The sequence below is a fragment of the Bos indicus genome, chromosome 8 (genome assembly GCF_029378745.1).
Source record: "Bos indicus isolate NIAB-ARS_2022 breed Sahiwal x Tharparkar chromosome 8, NIAB-ARS_B.indTharparkar_mat_pri_1.0, whole genome shotgun sequence".
NCBI lineage: Eukaryota > Metazoa > Chordata > Mammalia > Artiodactyla > Bovidae > Bos > Bos indicus.
Window position 1 is genome coordinate 26,266,846 of NC_091767.1, and position 25,800 is coordinate 26,292,645.

The 25,800-nt window shown below is 41.3% G+C and overlaps 1 protein-coding gene across 3 annotated transcripts in view; it reads right to left on the reverse strand.

Moving 5' to 3' along the window:
• ADAMTSL1 (ADAMTS like 1) overlaps positions 1 to 25,800 on the reverse strand; it is a 1,120,558-nt gene that overhangs the window by 994,441 nt on the left and 100,317 nt on the right. The window contains exon 1 of one of the 3 annotated variants that reach the window (XM_070794494.1): positions 1 to 25,800. This exon is cut by the window's right edge and continues 47,092 nt beyond it. The exons of the other annotated variants lie outside the window; for them this stretch is intronic. Within the exon in view, the coding sequence (XP_070650595.1) occupies positions 1 to 3 (3 nt within the window). The 5' untranslated portion in view covers positions 4 to 25,800. 3 annotated transcript variants of the gene reach the window in all.

The window sequence follows — 25,800 nt, forward strand, 5'->3', positions numbered from 1 at the left end:
CATTTGCTGGTAGTGCTGGGGTTCACACTCACGTCAGGCAGACCCCAGGCCAGTTTTTCTTCCTCTAGGTCATGCTACTCCACCCAGCTGATTTCTCAATTCTGTTTTCTATAACCCTTTGAAATCCTATAGGCAAGAAATCAGATAAGAAAGTTCTAGGTCAAGAAAAAAATCTTAAATTTCCATCAGGTTGAAAGATATTATGATGACTAATGTATTTAATACTTTTGAAATCAGATTTATTAAAAGTGAAAAAGCTCTTTCCAGGTTGACCTTTCAAGGAGATTAGGGCCTTCTTGATTTCCTAACTAATTGAAATGCTGGCAGGAATGGTTTGGGTTGTGATTTTGGTTTTGGCTTGGCATATACAGAGAACGGACTATTCTAAGATCCCCAGAGGCCCAGAGAGGGCAACAGTTAGAAGGGCCACTTTGAAATGGCCCCAAGCTGCTGTCCCATTATTAGCCATCCTGGAATGAACAGCCAAAGCTCACTTGGCCAAGTAGCATGAGCAGACGATCTACCTGATGACGGAGGAGCAGCTGACACTTCCAGGGATAGATGGGCATAATTAATGACCATGATGGCAGCAGCCCAGGAGTTGGGTCAAGCCAGGTCCCTGATACCCATGGATACCACCTCGTATTGGGCCACATTTTGAATCATACTTTCCCAAGCACCCTTTGATTTCATGGAACATGACCCCTAAATTAAAAGACTGCATCACCCTAAAATACTTTAGATTCTTAGTTTAGTTTATATGCTAGACAAGACAAATGCAAAAGTAGAGTCAGGGTTTTGAGGCCTGCGAGGGACATTCTTCCTGGAGAACAAGGCTATTTTAATTGTGCACCATTTGTTTCGTTTCTGTAATAAATCTTCAGATGTTATTCTTGCACATTCTATTTGGAGAGGATATATTTCTCTTATACGGTACAATTTTACTTCAGTCAAATAAGGAGTTATAACTGGGAGTTCTGGTTAAATAAATAAAAATATATGCCTTTTAAATGTTATTATATACATCAGTATTTGAATTGCAATAGACTTGAATTCTTCATCTGAGAAGCCAGTCTAAATCTTACACAAATAAAATCTATGGAACTCTAAAACAGAGCATTTAAATACTGTCTCCTATTTGTATGTACTTTGCAGTTTTCAAATACTTTGATAATCATTTCATACTTATTTTATGGAAATATATGGAAAGAAGTATATTTTAGAAATGGAGGGGAAAAGTCAACAACTCTCCAAGAAGTTAGACAGCAAATCACTCTCGGTGACTACTGGGTTGCCATGCCCTCCTCCAGGGGAATCTTCCAACCCAGGGATCAAACCTGGGTCTCCTTCATTGCAGGCAGATTCTTTCCATCTGAGGCATCAGGGAAGCATTGGGAATCAGCGCTCCTCTAAAACGGATATTTTTGCTGTATGCAGCCAAGCAGCTTCACCTAAAATAGGGCAGACTGCCACAAACACTCAGGAGACAGTAAAATTCTTCTGGCATGTTATTACGATAAATCCCTTGGGGGACTTCCCTGGTGGTCCAGTGGCTAAGAATCTGCCCTCCAATACAGGGGATGCAGGCTTGATCCCTGATCTGGGAACTTAGTTCCCCCATGCCACTGGGCAACCAGAGAAAGCCTGTGAACTGCAATGAAGACCTAGTGGGATCAAAAAATAGTAACAATAAAAGATTCCCTGGGAATTGACCAGTCATAAACAACCACATATCAGACATGTAAGGATCAAATTAAAGTGGCTACAAGTCCCATCTCTCATTCTTATTTTTTTCCCCTAATAAACAAGATGTTGTCAACTCATTAGCCCTGATGTAGCCCTGAAGCTTGAGATCTCATGAGTACAAACTGATTTAATGCATCTTTCATCATTTATAGTACAAATACTTTCAAGAGGTAAAGCAGGCATAGAGGCATCAGGATGAATTAAAATTAAGAGAGGTTAGTTAACAAATCACCTAGGAAGACCCAAAGAGGATGGGACTGAGGAAGTATAAGTTTTGAGGTTGTCAGTGATAGAGAATACAGATTGGTCAGATGAACAACCAATAATCCCATGTAATAATAAATGTAGGGTAGCCCTCTAGGTAGGGCTTCCCTTGTGGCTCAGAGGTAAAGAATCTGCATGCTGCTGCAGGAGATGCAAGTTCAATCCCTAGGTCATGAAGACCTCTGGAGGAAGAAACAGCAACCCACTCCAGTATCCTTGCCTGGAGAACCCCCATGGACAGGAGCCTAGTGTACCATTGTCCATATGGTTGCAAAGAGTCAGACATGACTTAGAGACTGAAAAACAACAGTCCCTCTATGTAACCATTCATCACAGAAGGAAACTCCGTAAGAGAACTCTAAAAGAACAGAGAAGGATCAAAGGTAGAGCATTAAAAGACAGTTTCTTTCTCTCTCTCTTTTTTTTTTTTTTTAATTTTGTTTTTCTTGGCCATACCACTTGTGGGATCTTAGTTCCTCAACCAAGATCAAACTGATGCCCCCTGCCTTGGAAGAGAGGAGTCTTACCCTCTGGAACACCAAGGATGACCCCAAAAGATGGTTTAAAACAAACCTCTACTTTGTATCCCTCTAGGGAGGGTTTTGGCCTCCAAGTATACTGAAAGCAGAATTTTCACACATAATTAATTAGAGAAGACCTGTATCACAGTAGGACTGTACCAAGAAAGATCTTTGATACCTCCTAAAACTATTTTCTTTGCTTTGCCAACATGAGTCACTGATCTGATTATGCTGGGGAATAACATGAAATTGCACTATGCTGTTTTAAGTAAGCTGTGAATATTATTTAAACAACAAGCTGTTGGCTAATGCCAAACCAAATGCACCATGGTCAGAGCTGTGACAGCTCCACAACCACAAATGCTGCAAATAAAAAGGTAATATTATACCCAACATGCCTGTGACCAAGTGTGCACTTCTCTACCAAGTATTTTTCCAACCAATTGAAGAGCAAAGTCAACTGGAAGAGATTCATACTTGAAAAGGCACACATATCCCGGGAGTAATGGAATGTGTACCGAGAGACCACTAGCCTTTGGGAAAAGTGCAACCTCCTTAGAAAGACTTCAAAAGACCTCCCCAACTTCTTACCTTCTTCTCTTTCTTGCATCAGGCTTCCTTCCACTTTCTATAGTACAGTCATTTGATTTGTTGCAATTTTTTGAACTAGTAATATTTAAATTATGCCTGGAAGAGGCCACTTCCTTCTTCTAACATCATTCTTTACTTGGCCAAATCCTAGTCATCCTCAGGTCTCAGCTTGGTCATCCTTTGTTCAGGGAAGCTTTTACCAACATCTACAAGGTCCCTTTATCGCTCAGAGAAAAATCCTCGTCTCATTTCCTTATAATGTCAGTTTTGGATTTTCTTGACTAGATGTAAGGCATATGATGGCAAGGACCAAGTCTGTATTATTTTCTACTATCGGTCCCCGTGATCAGTACACTTCTTAACATGTACTCGGCATGACAAAAATTATTCATTGAATTGATTGATTTTAACTGAGAACCTAGTAGGCTGGCAGACATCATTCTAGGAGCATCATCACAATAATACAGTCAATGACCCCTGTCACATAAAGTTTAAATGCCAGTTGGGACAGCAGACAATGAACACAGGAAGACGATAAATGATAAGGAATGTTAAAAGGTTGGGGGTACTATGAGGAAAAGATAAAGCAGAGTAAAGGGGAGTAGGAGTGTCCAAGGGAAAGAGGTTGCAACCTTAAAAAAGATGACCCAGAAGGCCTCTGTGAGAAGGTGGCCTTGTGAACAGATCTGACAAGGTGGTGAGGAAGTAAACCAAACACATCACAGAATGTTCTGGACAAAGTAAATGGCCTGCCTTCTCTAGGATAACTTACGCTACTGCATTTCCTCTTCTACAGGACAGGGACACAATCTGGCCTTTCTTTCTGAGTCCGCTTGACTGCCAAGGGTACAGGAAAGACCCAGTTTAATTAAAATATATCATTTCTCCTCTCCCTAAGCTGAGAATCTTAGAAGCAGAGGAACAGCTTTAGGAATCTTAAAGTCTTCTTTTTTTGCACAGTCCTTTGTTCAGTAATACACTTACTTAAGCACAATATAGGGGCAGCGGCCGAGAGGAGCAACCCCACATCCAAGGAGTGGCGGCTGCATGGGCACAGGAAGGCCGAGAGGAGCTACTCCATGTTCAAGGTCAGGAGGGGCAGCCATGAGGAGATATGCTTCACCCAAGGTAAGGAGCAGCAGCTGCACTTTGCTGGAGCAGCCGTGAAGAGATATCCCATGAACAAGGTAAGAGAAACCCAAGTAAAAAGGTAGGTGTTGCGAGAGGGCATCAGAGGGCAGACACACTGAAACCATAATCACAGAAAACTAGTCAATCTAACAGACCACAGCCTTGTCTAACTCAATGAAATGAAGCCATGCGGTGTGGGGCCACCCAAGACAGGCGGGTCATGGTGGAGAGGACTGACAGAATGTGGTCCACTGGAGAAGGGAATGGCAAACCACTTCAGTATTCTTGCCTTGAGAACCCCATGAACAGTATGAACAGGCAAAACAATAGGATACTGAAAGAGGAACTCCCTAGGTCAGTAGGTGCCCAATATGCTACTGGAGATCAGTGGAAAAATAACTCCAGAAAGAATGAAGGGATGGAGCCAAAGCAAAAACAATACCCAGCTGTGGATGTGACTGGTGATAGAAGCAAGATCCGATGCTGTAAAGAGCAATATTGCATAGGAACCTGGAATGTTAGGTCCAAGAATCAAGGCAAACTGGAAGTGGTCAAACAGGAGATGGCAAGAGTGAACATCGACATTCTAGGAATCAGTGAACTAAAATGGACTGGAATGGGTGAATTTAACTCAGATGACCATTGTATCTAATACTGTGGGCAGGAATCTCTTAGAAGAAATGGAATAGCCATCATGGTCAACAAAAGAGTCCGAAATGCAGTACTTGGATGCAATCTCAAAAACGACAGAATGATCTCTGTTTGTTTCCAAGGCAAACCATTCAATATCACAGGAATCCAAGTCTATGCCCCAACCAGTAACGCTGAAGAAGCTGAAGCTGAACGGTTCTATGAAGACCTATGAGACCTTTTAGAACTAACACCCAAAAAACATGTCCTTTTCAATATATGGGACTGGAATGCAAAAGTAGGAAGTCAAGAAACACCTGGCTGCTGCTGCTGTGTGCTAAGTAGCTTCAGTCGTGTCTGACTCTGTGTGACCCCATAGACGGCAGCCAACGAGGCTCCCCCGTCCCTGAGATTCTCCAGGCAAGAACACTGGAGTGGGTTGCCATTGCCTTCTCCAATGCATGAAAGTGAAAAGTGAAAGTGAAGTCGCTCAGTCGTGTCCAACTCTTCGCGACCCCATGGACTGTAGCCTACCAGGCTCCTCCGACCATGGGATTTTCCAGGCAAGAGTACTGGAGTGGGGTGCCATCGCCTTCTCCGAAAAACACCTGGAGTAACAGACAAATTTGGCCTTGGAGTACGGAATGAAGCAGGGCAAAGGCTAATAGAGTTTTGCCAAATACAGTTTTGCCAAGAGAATGCACTGGTCATAGCAATCACTCTTTCCAAACAACACAAGAGAAGACTATACATGGACATCACCAGATGGTCAACACCGAAATCAGACTGATTATATTCTTTGTGGCCAAAGATGGAGAATCTCTATACAGTCAGCAAAAACAAGACCGGGAACTGACTGTGGCTCAGATCATGAACTCCTTATTGCCAAATTCAGGCTTAAATTGAAGAAAGTAGCGAAAACCACTAGACCATTCAGGTATGACCTAAACAAATCCCTTATGATTATACAGTAGAAGTGAGAAATAGATTTAAAGGACTAGATATGATAGACAGAGTGCCTGATGATCTATGGATGGAGGTTCATGACATTGTACAGGAGACAGGGATCAAGACCATCCCCAAGAAAAAGAAATGCAAAAAAGCAAAATGGCTGTCTGGGGAGGCCTTACAAATAGCTGTGAAAAGAAGAGAAGCAAAAAACAAAGGACAAAAGGAAATATATAAGCATCTGAATGCAGAGTTCCAAAGAATAGCAAGGAGAGATAAGAAAGCCTTCTTCAGCGATCAATGAAAAGAAATAGAGGAAAACAACAGAATGGGAAAGACTAGAGATCTCTTCAAGAAAATTAGAGATACCAAGGGAACATTTCATGCAAAGATGGGCTCGATAAAGGACAGAAATGGTATGGACCTAACAGAAGCAGAAGATATTAAGAAGAGGTGGCAGGAATACACAGAAGAACTGTACAGAACAGAGCTTCAAGATCCAGATAATCACAATGGTGTGATCACTGACCTAGAGCCAGACATCCTGGAATGTGAAGTCAAATGGGCCTTAGAAAGCATCACTACGACCAAAGCTAGTGAAGGTGATGGAATTCAAGTTGAGCTATTTCAAATCCTGAAAGACGATGCTGTGAAAGTGCTGCATTCAATATGCCAGCAAATTTGGAAAACACAGCAGTGGCCACAGGACTGGAAAAGGTCAGTTTTCATTCCAATCTCAAAGAAAGGCAATGCCAAAGAATGTTCAAACTACCGCACAGTTGCACTCATCTCGCATGCTAGTTAAGTCATGCTCAAAATTCTCCAAGCCAGGCTTCAGCAGTATGTGAACCGTGAACTTCCTGATGTTCAAGCTGGTTTTAGAAAAGGCAGAGGAACCAGAGATCAAATTGCCAACATCCGCTGGATCATGGAAAAAGCAAGAGAGTTCCAGAAAAACCTCTATTTCTGCTTTATTGACTATGCCAAAGCCTTTGACTGTGTGGATCACAACAAACTGTGGAAGATTCTGAAAGAGACGGGAATACCAGACCACCAGACCTGCCTCTTGAGGAACCTAGATGCAGGTCAGGAAGCAACAGTTGGAACTGGACATGGAACAACAAACTGGTTCCAAATAGGAAAAGGAGTACATCAGGCTGTATATTGTCAACCTGCTTATTTAACTTCTACGCAGAGTACAGCATGAGAAACGCTGGGATGGAAGAAGCACAAGCTGGTATCAAGATTGCCCGGAGAAATATCAATAACCTCAGATATGCAGATGACACCACCCTTATGGCAGAAAGTGAAGAGGAACTAAAGAGCCTCTTGATGAAAGTGAAAGAGGAGTGTGAAAAAGTTGGCTTAAAGCTGAATATTCAGAAAATAAGATCATGGCATCTGGTCTCATCACTTCATGGGAAATAGATGGGGAAACAGTGGAAAGAGTGTCAGACTTTATTTTTCTGGGCTCCAAAATCACTGCAGATGGTGACTGCAGCCATGAAATTAAAAGACGCTTACTCCTTGGAAGGAAAGTTATGACCAAGCTAGATAGCATATTGAAAAGCAGAGACATTACTTTTCCAACAAAGGTCCATCTAGTCAAGGCTATGGTTTTTCCAGTGGTCGTGTATGGGTGTGAGAGTTGGACTGTGAAGAAAGCTGAGCACCAAAGAACTGATGCTTTTGAACTGTGGTGTTGGAGAAGACTCTTGAGAGTCCCTTGGACTGCAAGGAGATCCAACCAGTCCATTCTAAAGGAGATCAGTCCTGGGTGTTCATTGGAAGGACTGATGCTAAAGCTGATACTCCAGTACTTTGGCCACCTCATGCGAAGAGTTGAATCATTGGTAAAGACCCTGATGCTGGGAGGGATTGGGGGCAGGAGGAAAAGGGGACTACAGAGGATGAGATGGGTGGATGGCATCACCGACTCAATGGATGTGAGTTTGAGTGAACTCCGGGATTCGGTGATGGACAGGGAGGCCTTGGAGTGCTGTGATTCATGGGGTCTCAAAGAGTTGAACACGACTGAGCGACTGAACTGGAACTGGAAGCACAATATTGTCTTTGATAAAATGTTGATGGTTTTAATTGTTAAAATAACTTTAATTACTGTCATTTTCTATAAAAAGCATCCTATAGTCTGGGTGAATAAATAGGTTCCTGGAATCAAATCTGAGACAATGATGACAGAGTGCAGAGTTAGAATACTGGATATGGAGTAGGCAGACACGTTAAGTCTAGAACATTCTGACCTTCTGGCCAAGGAGTTTAAAATTTACTTGTTAGTACATGAGCAGAGACTGATATCTGAAAAGCAGCAAAGAATACAACTTTTGTGTGGTGTTATAAAGATAAGGCTAGAAGTCTTCAGTATGCTTCAAATGGGTAGAAAATAGAGGAAAATAGAAAACAAATCACCTATGTAATCTTAATATTAATAGTTCAAGTATGGTTCAGTTCAGTTCAGTTCAGTTGCTCAGTCGTATCTGACTCTTTGCGACCCCATGAATCGCAGCACGCCAGGCCTCACTGTCCATCACCATCTCCCGGAATTCACTCAAACTCACATCCATCGAGTCGGTGATGCCATCCAGCCATCTCATCCTCTGTCGTTCCCTTTTCTTCCTGCCCCCAATCGCTCGCAGCATCAAAGTCTTTTCCAATGAGTCAACTCTTCACATGAGGTGGCCAAAGTACTGGAGTATGGTTAGGGAGGGACTAAGCCAGGATGAAGGGAATATGTCTGAAAATTAAGGCATGAGTAACAGAGAAAGAATTACCAGGATTGATGATTTGGATGGAGAAGGAGATAAAATTGCCCAAAATTGTATGAAGTTTTGAGGTAAGGTCATACAAGGAATGATGGTTTTCTTTACAGATGTATAAAAGTCAAAGGAAAAATAGGTATGACAGAAAGGAAAGAAAATTATGGGTTTATGTTTATATGTGCTTAAATTAAAATCCTGGGGAGAAACCCAAATGGATGTTTCTAGGAGCCAAATAGAAACATGGAACAGGAATGTGGTAGAAAATTATGGGATTGAGATAAAGATGTACAAGTTACTTGTATAAAGTGAAAGTTGAATCATAGGACTAAATGAAATGACAAAAGAAAGAGAATGGAAAGAAACAGCAGAAGTGGATGGGAGACAGAAGTTTGCAGCTGATATCCACATTTAAATAATAGAAAGAAGAAGTGACATTGAAATCAGAGAGGGAATGATCAGCAGAGAGAGTAGATCAAGATGGCATGGTGCCAAAGCAGCGAGGCGAGGAGAGGTTAAAGAAAGAAAGAAGGGAAATGAAAAGGGTCCAGATTGGGAATCAGAAAGTCAAGAGTAATGTTTAGAAAGAGTCATTTAAATGGAGCCATGTGGCAGATGCTGAAGAACAAGAAGGTCAGAAAATGAATGGACAAGTGGTAAGAAAGTGGAGGTTTATTTTTTCCAGAAGGCTGATAATGAAAGGGGTAAAAAGCCAGAATGTTAACTCAAAGGGTTAGGAATTCAAATAAACCTTTCTGTGGTACGTTCAAGGTGAGAAAAAGAAAAGTATGCTCACAGGAGGAGAAAAAAATAAAGAAATAAGCAAGCAATGGAAGAAGCAAGAGAGACAGAAGGACCAAAGAGAACCAGATAATTTGAGCCAGAACCATTAGCTTCAATTTCTGTCCTCTTTCTCAGAGAGGAAAAGAGAGAAGGAAAACACAAGGAGTGAGAACATAGGCAAAATATGAGTTATAGAAAAGGATTTCAAAATAATCTATATTAAAGTAAAAAGACAAAAACAATAAAGTTGTACTGAACAATGATGTGTTACATGGGGGACAGACATAAGTAAAAGTTACTCTCTCTTCTTAAAGAAACTTAGGCTAGTAGTTATACTTAAGAGGTGCAAAAGAGAGATGCTTATTACAGTACATGGGGCTTCCCTTGTAGCTCAGTCAGTAAAGAATCTGCCTGCAGTGCAGGAGAGCCAGGTTCCATCCCTGGGTTGGGAAGATCCCCTGGAGAAGGAAATGGCAACCCACTCCAGGATCCTTGCCTGGAAAATCTCATGAACAGAGGAGCCTGGTGAGCTGCAGTCCGTGGGGTTGCAAAGAGTTGGGCACAACAGAGCGACTAACACTTATTACAGTACAAAGGGCAAAATTGAAACCAAGGTCAATAGATGAAGAGAGTACTAATTATGGACTAAATATGAAACTTGGTTGTCTCATAGTTCCCAATGGGGACATCACATTGAGAAGCTATTTCCATTTCTGTTTCAGTAGATGTCTAGCATGAGACTCATACTTCTAGCCCTCTTTCCAGGAAATAGACAAAATAGAGGCACCCTCCTTAAATGTCCTTTTTCTCCCCATACATGAATATTTGTATTTTAGGACAACTCTGGACAACTGATAGAGCTTTGGAAAGAAGTAAAAATGATATACCATTATTACATTTACAGCATTCAATAAACTTTAGCAAGTGGTTGTTTTTCATTAAAGTGGAACCATAAGAATATAGAAAAAACCCAGCAAACTTTTTGGCCAACCCAGTACCTTGCTACCTACCAAGCCTTGGCATAGACCATAAGAAGAATATGCTAACTCAACCAGAAAATGTGGTTTGGTCAAAAAGTTTGTTTGGGTTATTCCAAAAGATGTTATGAAAAAACTGAAACAAAAGTTTTGGCAAACCCAATTTCTTCACTAACTTTGAAAAGCGATAGTGATTGTCATTGATGGAAGGGTCAAATGAGGATTGAAGGCATCTGCATGCTACAGGCTAGTAGGGTCAGGACTATTTGTCCTTAATTTTAACAAAATTACTTTAATGACTATAGAAATTATAAAACAATTATCAAGACAATGAACACTATTAATCCATTTTTACTAATAAAAAATTAAGTAGTAAACTATACTAAAGTATTTGATCAATTTAAGATGCAACCAGAACAGAATAGTAATTTGAAGCAGATAGGAAAGAAGAAAGGGAGGGAGGGAAGATCTTTAAATATTTAGAAAGGCAAAGTATTTTAACTGAATATCTCATTATTTTAAAAAGTAAATATTTTCACTTTTCTTTCTGAACATGACAGTTTTAATAAGTTGAGATTTCTTCACAATTCAATTTCACCAAACTACTCACTTGTAGAGTCTGTATATTATGACATATTTGAATTTCCAGATCATTTAGCAAATTTCCTGTTTGCTTTCATTGCAAATTATTAAACTATTCTTTGAAGAGACATAGGAGCAGTTATTTGGAATTTTCACGCGAAGAAACAGAAAAAGCATGCAAGTATCCTAAATTGGAATATTATGCACAGATGGCTGCAATCCACCCAGCAGGAGAAATCTGGGGAGATGATATGCCATAATACTATTCCATTCCCACCCAATGAAAATAAAATTCCAAAGCCAACAGCCACCCTGGCTCCATCAACAGGAATGTAAATTTAAGTGTTAATGAGCCAGATACAGGGCATTTCCTGGAGATTAAGGGTAGTCTGGAGAAAGTGGATGATCTTGGGGTTCTTAACCCCAGATGGTCATTCATCTCTGGAAAATATCCTACCACAAGTTTTTCTTCTCTCATTTTCCACAAAGAAGGACACATTAACAAACAAACTGCCCCTAAAACAATGTCCCAAGTCAGCGGTTCAGAAAATGGGGTCCCAGGCACAGCAAAACCAACTGGAAAGTTACTAGAAATGTAAATCCTTGCACCCCTTCCCAGATCTACTAAAATCAGGTATTCTGGAAGTGGTACCCAGCAATCTGTGGTTTAACAAGCCCTCCAGGTGACTCTAATGCATCCCACAATTTGAAAGCCATTGTCCGAGGTAAATTGCTAACTTATACACACGTCATAAATTATTCTGACACAGAGAAATCCATAAATAAAAGAAGTACCTGCAGGAAGCAGTCACTTTAGAATGACTTCCAAACCAGTCATACTACTGTATGACTAAGCCACATGTGAAAATGTTAAGAACACAGGGTATGACTAAGCCACACGTGAAAATGTTAAGAACACAGGGAGAGGGAGAAGGAAGGAAAAAGGATCAGAAGAGGGGAACACAGGCAGGGAGAGGAGGCTGGGGAGGGAGACCATGAGCTAGGGGATCCATTTCCACCTACCCAAGAAGACAGGCACCAAATCACGCATCGTAGTCCAGAACCAAAACTGTCAAATCATGGGTGCTCAAAAAACATTTTCAGAGTAAATATTTATAGAGGAGACATCTCAGGTTTATGTTCACAATGGAAATAGTTTAGCATAGATATATAAATCATGCTTCTGTGTATATTTGAGTTATAAAGCTTGTTAACTTTTTAAAAATTGCTTTTGCTTGATGGTATCCCTTAGTAATAGGGTAGTTGTTTCTTTGTAATATAAATTTCTTTGAAATTCACAAGCCCTATAGGACACACTGTAAAAATCAGATTTAGCACAATATTCAGCCTTCATCAAACACTCCTCTTCAACTTAAAAAAAAAAAAAACAAAACACTTATGTTTCACGTATGTTACAACCTGGAGGAAGTGGTGAAAGAGGAGAGAATTATTGCAGGATTTATGACCCAAGCCCTCCTTAGTGGGCTAGTAGGGAGGATATCTTGTTGCAGCAAGAGCAAAGTTAGTGGGTGGTACCCACCTCTGTTAAAGGATTAGGACTTAGCAATAGTACTGCGAAGAGGAGGAAAATAGGGAACAAAAGCTCCCGTATCCCTCCTGGACCTAAGTCTGCATCCCTGCCAGACAGCTGCTCAGATAGCTAGGACTTCCCTAAGGATACTCTGAGGCAGAGGTAGTGCTCAAATCCAAATTCGACCTCAGATTCTTTCCTCCTCCTTTCTGGTGGTCTTTCTTGTAGGGCCTACAGGTGCTGAACCAAACCTAGCTCTCCAAGATGGTGATCAGCACAGGATGGGTGGTTTAGATCCAGACTCCTTGAAATAACAATATTAAGAAAATAAAAGGAGAGAAGAAAGAGTATTCTGACACTTAGAGGCCATACAGAATCCTCCACTCTTTAATCCACCCCCTACCATTCCTTTCATCATCATTTTTATGAAGCTGCAGGTCTAAGCCAATGATCATTCATTATGAACATTCTTCAGAAACATCCCTGATGGCCACCTCTGACCTGTTCATTAACTCCCAGGCCAGTTCCTGATTACAGCTTGTCAGAAATGTTTATTATCTTCTTGCTCTGAAGAGACAGGAAAGATTAAGAATGTTCCAGCCTTAACATGAGGCTCCACATCTGTAAGAAGCTTAAAATAGTATATAAATAGAGGAATAATTTCCTGGCAGAGTTCAACTGACAATTAACAAGAAGACCCCCAGATAGATTAAGAGATACCCATCTTCTTTTAAATAGTGTCATCTGAAACGTTATATAACTAAATAACTTTTTATCTATAATAAACGGTTATTAGAGCTTGCTAATAATTGTTTTCTAACGGCTTTGGAAGTTTATGCTTGCTCCACGGAACCATGACAACAATCACTTGTTTTGTAAAGAAGGGATTTAAGTATAGATATTTCAGTTATAACTACAAACTTAAATTCTGAAGCTGTTGCAATTAGTAAAGTTAATGGCATTTTTCAAATGAAAAGGAAAATTTAAAGACAGACAAAAGTTACAAGAGGGGCCACAGGGGAAAAAAGAGTTATATGAGCATCAGTTTGCTCTGTTAAGGCGTTTTCCCTGTTGAAATGATTTCTTGCAAACTTCACTACTACACAGAATTTAAAAATGAGGTGTTAAGATAAAAATTTACTGTGAACAAAGTGACTCTTTCCAGAAGAACTACAGCTGTTTATTGCAGCTTTCAGAAACCTGTGACAATGTTAATCAAACTTACAGGCCAGGATTACAAGTTTGCATCAGAAACTTCAGTGTGTGGAGAAATTACTGGGAAAAGCACAGCAAGTTGGGACCAGCCCCAGAAATCCTAACTCATCACACCTGGATGGGCCTGAGTATTTGTATTTTTAATAAGCTTGCAAGTGATGTGGACTCTACCAGTGGACAGCACCCTCCTGAGTGTACCTATGCCCTGACCACTAGGCATTCAGAGAACAGAAACAGGGTTCAAATTATACTGCCAAGAGCATCTACATCTTTCTTCTTGATATAATCATGGCTTTGAAATCTTAAAAGTGACAGTGCCAATAATGTTCCAAGTCCCTGATGTCTTGCTCACTCTTTAACCAGTAGCAGATCAACAGGGAGAAGGCAATGGCACCCCACTCCAGTGTTCCTGCCTGGAGAATCCCAGGGACGGGGGAGCCTGGTGGGCTGCTGTCTGCGGGGTCGCACAGAGTCAGACACTACTGAAGTGACTTAGCAGTAGCAGTAGCAGATCAACAAGCAAACCAAAGTGATGTCTCAGAAGAAACAGTGGGGTGGATGGACATATTAAAAGGCCCACTCGATGTCAGTCAACACTCCCTCCAAGGAACTCAGAAGAGCATACTGACAACTGGCAGTTGTCTTTAATAAAGTCTGATAGGCTCAGCCTCCCAGAGCCAAAAGTCATATCCCTTTACACCAGGTCCCAGGAAACCTGCACCCCACCTCTTCTCCATTAGAAGAAAGAAGTTGAGCTGTGTGACTATTGAGCTGTATCCACAAAATCTTGGTCTCCTCGTGGTGACATTTTGCACACACAAAAAAAGAAAGAAAAAGAAATAAATAATGTGCATATAAAAACAGTGAGACTTAGTTAATTCTTCAAATTGAAGTTATCACCTAGCAGTTTATTGTAGCCCTGGAATCAAAGAGAACACTTGGGTCCCTGGCATGTTAATACCTGATGAACTGACTGAATTACTTGTATTCAATGGTGCCATTGGAAATTCTTTAGTGAGAACTTGATGATTCACGCTCACTTTTAAAAGGTATTACTTGGAGGCTGTGAGCCTGAAGGGGTCATGGCAGCGGATATTAGGGAACTCTCTGTACCTTTCTCAATTTTTCTGTGAATCTAGCACTGCTGTAGGAAATAAAGTCTATTAATAAAAACTTTCAAAGGCATTAGCTTAAACACAAACGTGACTAATATAAATGACTTCTTTTTCTCCTCAAATCATGACTTTGAAACCACCCTCCTTTGCATGGGCCAAAAAGTTACTTAAATTAGGAGTTTGACATCTTCATCTTACTCACAATGTGTATAATGTTATAAATAGTAATAAAAGGGGGAAACTCAACTATAGGACTTACCCCATTGTTTTACGTTTATTTACTAGTCTCCCTAAAATTTGAGGCCTTGAGGCCAAAGGCTGTTTCAGGAATTTCCTGATGGCAGCAGAAGGCTAGCCTGGACTTTTAGTATTGTTTGAAAGAAAAGGGTCATTTTAAAAATGCGTGCTTGACAAAGGGAGCTCAGTTCTGTGCTCTGTGATGACCTAGATGGGTGGGACGGAGGCGGGGTGGGAGGGCATATATACATATAGCTGACTGACTATGTTGTACAGCAGAAACTATACAACATTGTCAAGCAATTATATTCCCATAAAAAGTTTTTAAAAACCAAATATATATACACACATACATACATATATACATATACATACATACATACATACTGGCAACCCACTCCAGTATTGTTGCCTGGAGAATTCCATGGACAGAGGAGCCTGGTGGGCTGCAGTCCATGGGGTCACAGAGAGTCGGACACAACTGAGTGACTAACACACACACACACACACACACACACGTGCTTGAACACAGTACCACCTGCAATAGAGTAAGGTCCCAGAAGGTAACATTCCTGATTTCCAAGATGTTCACAGTGAGTATAGCCATGAATGTCTTTTGACCACATAACCAACACATACACCAGCAAATGCAGTCTTAATACTCATGTGCCCCAGTTACTCATTTAACAAATGTACACTCTCGTCTGCTTTACTTTAGTCTCTTATGACCTTTGTGAATCTAAGTTCAGACTCTGCAGCCAAATTGCCTGAGTTCAAATCTGAGCCCCACCTGTCATTAGTCCAATGGCAATGGAGAGGTATCTAGCTCAATTTCTTCAATAAAACGGGGGTGAGGGAACTTCCCTGGTGGTCCAATTGTTAAGACTCCATGCTTCTACTGCAGGGAACATGGGTTCAATCCCTGGTCAGGGAACTAAGATCCCACATGCCATGCAGCATGGTCAAAAGATTGAAAATAAATAAGTAAATAAATAAAGGCAAAGGCACACAACTGCCTTTATAAAAGAAAGAAAAGCAGCACGTGTTTGCAGCTGAACAGCTCTCCCAGGTTGCTTCCTGCCAGTAGAATTCTGAGGGTCCAAAGGTGTTTCTTCATTCTGCCCTTTGTTCCCTTCAGTTAAAGTTTCCATGTTTCTGCATGTGTAACTGCTACAAGACCTTAGTAAGTCTTCTGTGAATCTACTTGAGTTCACCCCTTTACACAAAAGTCACACCTACAAATCTCCTCCAAATTAGTCCTTCTCCACCTTGGACTATTATGGAAATAGCTGAGACAATAGCCTGAAACTTCCCAGAGGTCCTGTGGTTTAACTGAGAGGATGTGTAAGGAACACTCTGAACTTCTTCAAAGAGCCTTTTATGTGGCTGAAGAGTATACTGAAGCACTACATTTTATCTTTCTGAGGCCTTAACAAAAGGTTTATAGTCATACTATCAGCTTCATCTTAGATTATGTTTTTCTGACAGTGCCCCATTTTTCACCTTTGCTTAGAAATTCCGTTAATGTTAGCATCATGTGCCATTTGTAGAGATTGAGAATTACCCAAACCATCAAGTCCTGGCTCCTTTTTGTTTATTCCTCAGTTTATCTCTCTCCTCTTAGTTTACTGTCACTAAGAAGTGAGGCAGCACTAAGCATCTAAGTTGGAAGTTGGGAAGTTGGATATAATTTCCTAAGCTGAAACCCAGCCAGTATACGGGATGGAGATGGGGTTATGCAACCTATTAGATTCAAGACAAAATTTGATCATGATTCCCAGTCAGTTATAAAGACATGGATGCCAACCAAAAAAAAAAAAAAAAAAATGCTTACAGCCTATATCATGAGACCTGTATGTTGTTTTGGTTTCATATCCAAAAGAAGAACATGTAGAAACCTCAGAGCTGAAGAATTGATGCTTTTGAACTGTGGAGTTGGAGAAGACTCTAGAGAGTCCCTTGGACTGCAAGGAGATCAAACCAATCAATCCCAAATAAAATCAACACTGAATATTCATTGGAAGAACTGATGCTGAAGCTCCAATACTTTGGCCACCTGATACAAAGAGCCAACTCATTGGAAAAGACCCTGATGCTGGAAAAGATTGAAGGCAAGAGGAGAAATGGGCAGCAGAGAAAGAGATGGTTAGATAGCGTCACCAACTCAATGGACATGAATCCAAGCAAATTCTGGGAGATAGTGAAGGACAGAGGAGCCTGGCATGTCCATGGGGTCATAAAGAGTCAGATACAACTTAGCAACTGAACAACATCAACAAAATATAGCCTATATGTAAGCAGAAAGGATCACAGGAGGGCATGAAGGCCAGAGCTAGGAATTATTGGGGACATTTTTGCCTTCAATACAATCTCACAGAGTGTTTATAAAGATTAACTGAGTTAAAACATGAAGAATGCTTAGTACATCTTATAGCAAGTGCTATACATGTGGGCTTTTATTAATACCGCTACTATTATTATGATCACCTTAAGCAGGACTCATAAAACTTAGTAAATACTTTAGGTTTTGCAGGCCACATACAGTCTCTGATGCACATTCTTCTCTACATGTGTAGGTGTTCTCACAATGCTTTAAAAGTATTAAACCCATTCTCAGCTATACAAATAAAAGTCACAGTCTGTATTTAGCTCACGGGCCATATTTTGCTGATTTCTATGACACATTTTTGAGTGCAATGAAGAGATTGGTATTCATTCTTTATATTATAAAGTACACCATTACCTGAGCGCTGATCTGATAGGTACGATGCCATTTATCAAAGGGACATTACTTTATAGGCCAGCAAAAGGCAGCCTGTTCCTGTAAGGAATGCCACAATCATTCCTTGCCAATACAGCTTTAATGGGGGCAAGTAAAGAAACAGAATAATCTAAGTTGGAAGTTGGGAAGTTGGATATAATTTCCTAAGCTGAAACCCAGCCAGTATACGGGATGGGGATGGGGTTATGCAACCTATTAGACTCAAGACAAAATTTGATCATGATTCCCAGTCAGTTATAAAGACAGACCTGCCAACCAAAAAAACTGCTTACAGCCTACATCATGAGACCTGTATGTGGCTTTGGTGTCATACCCAAGAGAAGAACAAGAGGTGCCACGGATAGGACTCCATGAGTTGTGGGGGAACTGAGCTCTAATGTCCTTGATGGTCAATCCTGTAAGGCTTAAATGTGATTTCTCCCAACTGGCTCCTCTAGTGTGAGAGTATTGTGAAATAAACTATCAGCATTGAAATTGAGCATGTATTAAAAACAGAGTGTAGGAAGGCAGGGTACTCCCTCTGCTGGGTTTAGGAACACAGAGGTATGTTGAACAAAAAGAATACTTGCAGTTTCCACCTATCATTGAAAACAAGTACGAGGAGCTACAATCAGCACCACCTTATACCTTGTAGAGCTTTTAAATTTACAAAGGGCAACATTAACGAGATCAGTTCAGTTCAGTCCAGTTCAGTTGCTCAGTTGTGTCTGACTCTTTGTGACCCCATGAATCACAGCATGCCAGGCCTCCCTGTCCATCACCATCTCCCGGAGTTCACTCAAACTCACATCCATCAAGTCGGTGATGCCATCCAGCCATCTCATCCTCTGGCGTCCCCTTCTCCTCCTGCCCCCAATCCCTCCCAGCATCAGAGTCTTTTCCAATGAGAACTCTTTGCATGAGGTGGCCAAAGTACTAGAGTTTCAGCTTTAGCATCATTCCTTCCAAAGAAAGCCCAGGGTTGATCTTCAGAATGGACTGGTTGGATCTCCTTGCAGTCCAAGGGACTCTCAAGAGTCTTCTCCAACACCACAGTTCAAAAGCATCAATTCTTCAGTGCTCAGCTTTCTTCACAGTCCAACTCTCACATCCATACATGACCACTGGAAAAACCATAGCCTTGACTAGACAGACTTTGTTGGCAAGTATTGGGCCTGAATATCATGTTTAAATTATGTGTGCATGCTCAGGTGCTCAGTTGTGTCCAATTCTTTGCAACACCATGGACTGTAGGCTGCCACACTCCTATGTCCATGGAATTGTCCAGGCAAGAATACAGGAGTGGGTTGCCATTTCCTTCTCCAGGGAAATCTTTCCAAGCCCTGGGATGGAACCCGTGTCTCCTGCATTGGCAGGTAAATTCTTTGCCACTGACCCATCTGGGAAACCCTTGTAAATTATAATTTGCTATAATAGAGATGGAAAATAGCTTTTGTCTTTTGTGCCAAATCTGTTCTATCGATAGTCACTACACAGGTCACTGTGTTGAAAGGGTTTGAGTCCATGCCTGTGTTTAACCAGAAAAAGAGATAAAGTACCATGACTCATTATTAATATCGTCCAGGGACAGGGCATGAGAGCGTAGAGTAAGAGTAAACATGTTAGATATCTGCCATTCAACTAGTGTGCAGATATGCAATGTCATCATCTCCTCCAATGTATTCATATGTAATTCCTAGGAAAAAAGTATCATTTCAATCACAAATTCTACTACAAAGCCAGCTTCCACAGTTTGAGTACACCATTTTAAACTTAACATAGAATACTAATAATTTAAACTCAGAGACCAAGTTCTGCTGGCCACTCACCAATTTGCAGTTAAATTTAACATCATAATCACCAACACAAATCATTACATACTTTATTTTACACAGTACCTTTATGGGATGTGTAGTAACTATCTCAGAGAATCTTTAAAAATACAACTGAGTCTCTGACTTCTAGAATAGTTTTATCCCAGAATTTCTATTCCATTTCTTAACTATTTACAATGCACTTAGAGCTGGGAAAGGGATCAAGGGTGGGAAGGAAGAAATAGAAAAAATACTGTATACATCCTATTCTCTTTAGTCACGTATCTTGCAAGTGTTGTTGGGAGGAAATCATTTACTCATAGGACCCTTTGTTCTGTGATTCTATAAGCCTCATGAATGTAACAGATTTTGTGCCATGCCAGCCCATACTATGTAGATCCTTGTCTTGCAGATGGAAGACATATGGGGAACTAGGACAAGAATTGGTGCTAGTGGTAAAGAACCAGCCTGCCAGTGCAGCAAACCTAAGAGATACGGGTTCAATCCCTGGGTCAGAAAGATTCCCTGGAGGAGGGCATGGCAACCCACTTCAGTACTCTTGCCTGGAGAATGCCATGGACAGAGGAGCCTGGCGGCCTACAGACCACAGGGTTGCAAAGAGTCGGACATGAATGAAGCCACTTAGCATGCATGCATTCGTTGACGTTAATAGTGGGGACTCACCAATGCAAAAGGTCAGCACAATGACAATAACTTTCTTCCCAGTCCACCTAAGGCTCTATTACCCTACCCAGGATCTGGGTACTCTGATATTCACGGGAATATCAGTCCTGAGTTCAATGGTTCCTAATTCCACTTCTATTTCTACTAGGAAGATGATAAAGCAGCCATTACAATAAATAGGCAGATCTTCACCATACCTCCTCTGATTCTCCCTCTTGTGTTTACCTCACACCAGGAAAATCCCTGCCTAATCAAATCCTTGAAGAATTTAGTAGATTATATCAACTACAAGATACTGTTTACCTGGCTACACAGATGGGATTATATCTGTCTAGCTTAAAAAAACTTATCACTCAACTGTACTTTAAGAGGCTGTGAGATTATGATGTGCCACAAAATACCCTCATCACGGGCAGTACTTCCCGATCTTGACCACTCACTACAACAGATAGAGGAACTTTTGGAAAATACCGAGGCCTAAGTCCTCCCTCATTCTGAAATTGTGATCTGATTGGTCAGGAGAGGGATGCAGGAATTTCTGTTTTTGAAGTCTTGGGTGTTTCTACTGAGTATCCTGGGATGAGAAGCATTGATCCTCTCCCTCTCACAGTTTCTCAGACAGCCCTCATTTCTTATCCTGCTCCACTACTTAATTAGTACAGGATGGTAGGATTATTACACTTTCTGAAACAGGTCCATCGACCATAAGAATGCCACTCATCTGGCTAAGTCACAGCGAGGCTCACAATGATAATGCAAGTCCAGACAGTGACACAGTCCTCCAGCCACAAGTAATTTGGGATCAGTTCAGTTTAGTTCAGTTACTCAGTCGTGTCTGACTCTTTGTGACCCCATGAATCGCAGCATGCCAGGCCTCCCTGTCCATCACCAACTCCCAAAGTTCACCCAGACTCACGTCCATCGAGTCAGTGATGGCATCCAGCCATCTCATCCTCTGTCATCCCCTTCTCCTCCTGCCCCCAATCCCTCCCAGCATCAGTCTTTTCCAATGAGTCAACTCTTCGCATGAGGTGGCCAAAGTATTGGAGTTTCAACTTTAGCATCATTCCTTCCAAAGAACACTCAGGGCTGATCTCCCTCAGAATGGACTGGTTGGATCTCCTTGCAGTCCAAGGGACTCTCAAGAGTCTTCTCCAACACCACAGTTCAAAAGCATCAATTCTTCGGCGCTCAGCCTTCTTCACAGTCCAACTCTCACATCCATACATGACCACAGGAAAAACCATAGCCTTGACTAGACAAACCTTGTTGGCAAAGTAATGTCTCTGCTTTTGAACATGCTATCTAGGTTGGTCATAACTTTCCTTCCAAGGAATAAGCGTCTTTTAATTGCATGGCTGCAGTCACCATCTGCAGTGATTTTGGAGCCCCCAAAAATAAAGTCTGACACTGTTTCCATTGTTTCCCCATTTGGGATAACTGGTGCTAAATAAAATAAAATAGGATCAAAATGCCCCCAAGGTTAATCTCCAAGGCTTGGGCAGGAGTAGGAGGAAAACAAGGCTATTAATGGAAACTAAAATTTTAAAACAATTTCCATCAGCATATGAAATGAAATCATCATTATCATGTAAATGCTCCACTTCCCTCTAGGAACTGTTCTAGGATGTTTATCATCTTTTTCTTAGATCCCTCCAGGCAAAGGGAGGGAAGGAGGGAGCTGTGAGGTGGGGGTGGGGGTGGGGACTTACGGAGGGAGGGAAAGAGGGAGGGAGAGAGAGAGAAAGGGTGTATAATCAAGGGTTCCAACCCTGACCACTCAGTTTCTGGGCATGTATGCTAGAGAATGCTGCTTCTTTTCCCCCCATCTCAGCTCCTTAATTCTGTAAAGTAGGAACATTCATAGCTTCCCCATGGGTAAATGGTGAGGATTAAACTAACATTTCAGAGCTTCTCTGGTGGCTTAGTGGTAAGGAATCCATCCGCAGTGCAGGAGACGCAGGTTCCATCCCTGGGTCAGAAGATCCCCTGGAGAAGGAATTGGCCATCCACTCCAGTATTCTTGCCTGGAGAATTCCATGAATGGGGAGCCTGGTGGGTTACACAGTCCATGAGGTCTCAGAGTCAGACGCGACTGAGCGACAGAACAACATACTTTATCCAGTGTAGTAAACATTCAATGAACACTATTTCTGATAATGATTCCATTACCAATACAGGCTGTTCCTAATGTTTATAGTCTAATTTTACCGTGTTTTTTCTTGATGCTCACCATACTTGAGTTTTACTCATTAAAAATATTAATAGAGAAGGGAAGACCCTACAGAACAACCGTTTTACCACAAGCTCCACACACTCCTAGAAATGACTTTAAAACACAGAGAAAAACGGTTGTGATGTATTGGGATGCATCAGCCAACGTCATTCTGGATGATTCAGACCCAAGCTGTCAACAGCCTCCACTGCCTTGGCCTCCCTGCTATTCCTCTGCGAGCAATTCCCACTGATCCAACATGATCCTCCAGCATTAACAAGTTTGCTTTGAAACCCACAGTTAAAACGATTTTGCACGCAGAGATGGTGGTGTGAAGATCTCTGCCTGCAGTTTTCTGGGCCTTTCACACATACCCAGATTGCATTAAAACTGTTGAGTTTCAAACGCATCAGGTACAAGTCCTTAGTGAATTCATTTTCACTAGGCTGTTTCTATATTTTATTGCTAGAATAATTCTAGGTTCTGAGTTCTCTCACCAGAGGATTTAAATAGATCCCCTTCAGGACATTCTGCGAGTGAATGAGAACGAGTGTTATGCTTATATTTCCTAAATAGGACCAAGGCTTCCATTTCCAAATTATGCTTTGATATGACTGTAAATCCATTCCACAAGGTTACGGAAACAATACTAAATTTTCACATGGCATTGCATTTCAAGTTTGAGTATGATTTGCTAGCACCACACCTTGCCAGTAGAGCATGGGGCATCCTTAAAGTGATTGTCAAGTGGTGGCACACAGCCCTGCAGCCACAGGTCCTGGGGTTGGGGAAAGGCAGCAGCATAAATAGGATGTGAAATGGTGTATTTAATGAACCTCTTTATTTTCAGAATACAAACTTCAGTGCAGTTTTACCAAATGAGCTTGACCATGTGCTTGATTGATGGCTATCTGTGGAAGATGGCATGAGAAAATTTTCTAGGGGCGTAAGTTTTGAATGTTTGAGGAACACTCCCTGCTCCCAATTTCTCTATTTTTGCATAGTTACAGATGGATGAAAAGTGACCTTTCAAACTTGGTTTCTCATCCTTAACCATTTTTGTATATGGAGAACTTCATCTGTTCAGTTCTAGCTAGCAGCATCTCAGTAACTCTGTCAAGTGGCAAGACTTAAGAGAAGTCTTCCATTAGATACGAGCACTGTGCCTTTTATAGCTGTACATAAATGCTTTAAATTCACTTAATTAGAACAACAGAAGTAGGGAATTTTGCCATGGAAAGTGTTATAGACTGAATGTTTGTAACCTCCAAAATTCATGTGTTGAAATCTGAACCCCAAAGGCAAAGGTACTAGGAGACAGGCTTCCCCAGTGGTTCAGCAAGTGAAGAATCTGCCTGCCATGCAGGAGATACAGGAGATGCAGGTTCGCTCCCTGGGTAAGGAAGATCCCCTGGAGGAGGGCATGGCAACCCACTTCAGTATTCTTGGCAGGAAAATCCCATGCACAGTGGAGCCTGATGGGCTAAGGTCCCTGGGGTCACAAGGAGTCAGACAGGGCTGAAGTGACTGAGCACACAGGCACACACAAGAGACTGTAGGGAACTCTCTCGGCACTTTTGCCATGTGATAACTCACTGAAGATGGCCATCTATGAACCAGGGCCCTCACCAGACACCAAGTCTTCTGGAACCTTGATCTTGGACTTCATAGCTTCCAAAAATGTGAGACTGTGAAAAATAAACATTTGATGTTTATGCCACCCATCTATGGTATTTTTGCTACAGCAACATACATAGACTAAGATAGGAAATGAAAGAAACACCATTTGGCTTAGCTCCATCACTTTTCAGATGGGAAAGGTAAAGTTAAGTGATATAACCAAAGATGTATTTGCTTGTGACACCAAAAACAGGGACTGAAAAGCCATTCTTTTTACTCAAGAATATTTTCATTTAAGGTTTAACGAGCCTTTGATTTTGTTTGGCTGGTTGGTTGATTTCTGCAGTGCCTATTTACTCTAACAAAGCTCCTTCCTTTCAAAGTCTACAAAACTATGTCACCCTGAAATTTTACTCAAACAACCAAGGTAAGACTGTACACACAGTCACTCTCACGATGTAACCATACAAAACTATCAACCATAAAAAACTATCAACCTTGGTCAGCCTATGCTCTGATAAACACATAATTTTGAAATCTAGATTACCTTCAGACTGTTGGAAAAAGCATCTGATTTGCAGTCAGAAAACCTGGACTGGAATCAAACTTTTATCAGTCATTAGTTGAGAGCCCATGGGAAGGTACTTCTATCTGATGTTCAATTTCCTGAAAGGAACCCATCCCTCTTTACTGGCTTAGTGAAAATTTGAAATGATACAATATATGTGAAAATGCTGTGCAAGCTACATATAAAGTGCCGCACATCAGCATTTACTTTGTTAATGTCACTACTTCTGCTCATTCAATACGTACAATGGCAGGTGAGGGGACAGGATGAATGGATCATGAAATTAAGTCCTTAAAGTACTTAGAATCTAATGGTGAAAGAAACAAGGAAATAAAACATCACAAAGTAATATGTGCTGTAATGAAGTTATAACTGCTTTGTGAAGAAATGGTAGGGGTGGTAAGGAGTTACCTTGGACTAAGAAAACTATCTTGGAATTCAACTCCTAACTGTAAAGGTATCTTTCTATAAATGCCATTTCTGAGTAAAATTTATGTAATGCATGTTAAGGGTCTTGTCATTCTTTCTTCTTTTCTTTCCAGGCACAGAAAATATAAGGTAGAGCAAGAAAAACAAAGCCCCTACTTCATGATATTTGTTCAGTCAACTGTGAAAGATGCTACAGAGGATCAAAATATTCCAGAGGTCTCTCACGGGAAAAGCCCACGCCCCACACTTTCCCTCCCAATAGCTACCAACGGCATCTGTAAAGGCCCTAAAGGTTTGGGTCTTTGGCTACCTGTCTCAGCATCCCCCAGTAAGTCATAGCTGTTCTCTTTCCTCATGCTTTTAAACTCCTCTGCAGGAAAGCAACATCCACATATTAAGACTTGGGCTCCAGGACAAGCCCAACCCAGGGAAATGGACAAATGAAAGTAGATGCCATTGACATGGGCTGGTCTCAGTGGTGCTTCCAGATCTACGGCTGATGCTTCATAAAACAGAGATTTCAGTGATTCGGTTTGCTAATCGCTTGCCTAGAGGCTATGCCCTAAGTGCAGTGCTGGTTCCAAGTTCTCCAGATGTTCTTGATCCTGTTTGGAATGCACATGCCAAAAACCCTGGAAAGCAGCGGGCTCTTCATAAAAGCAGT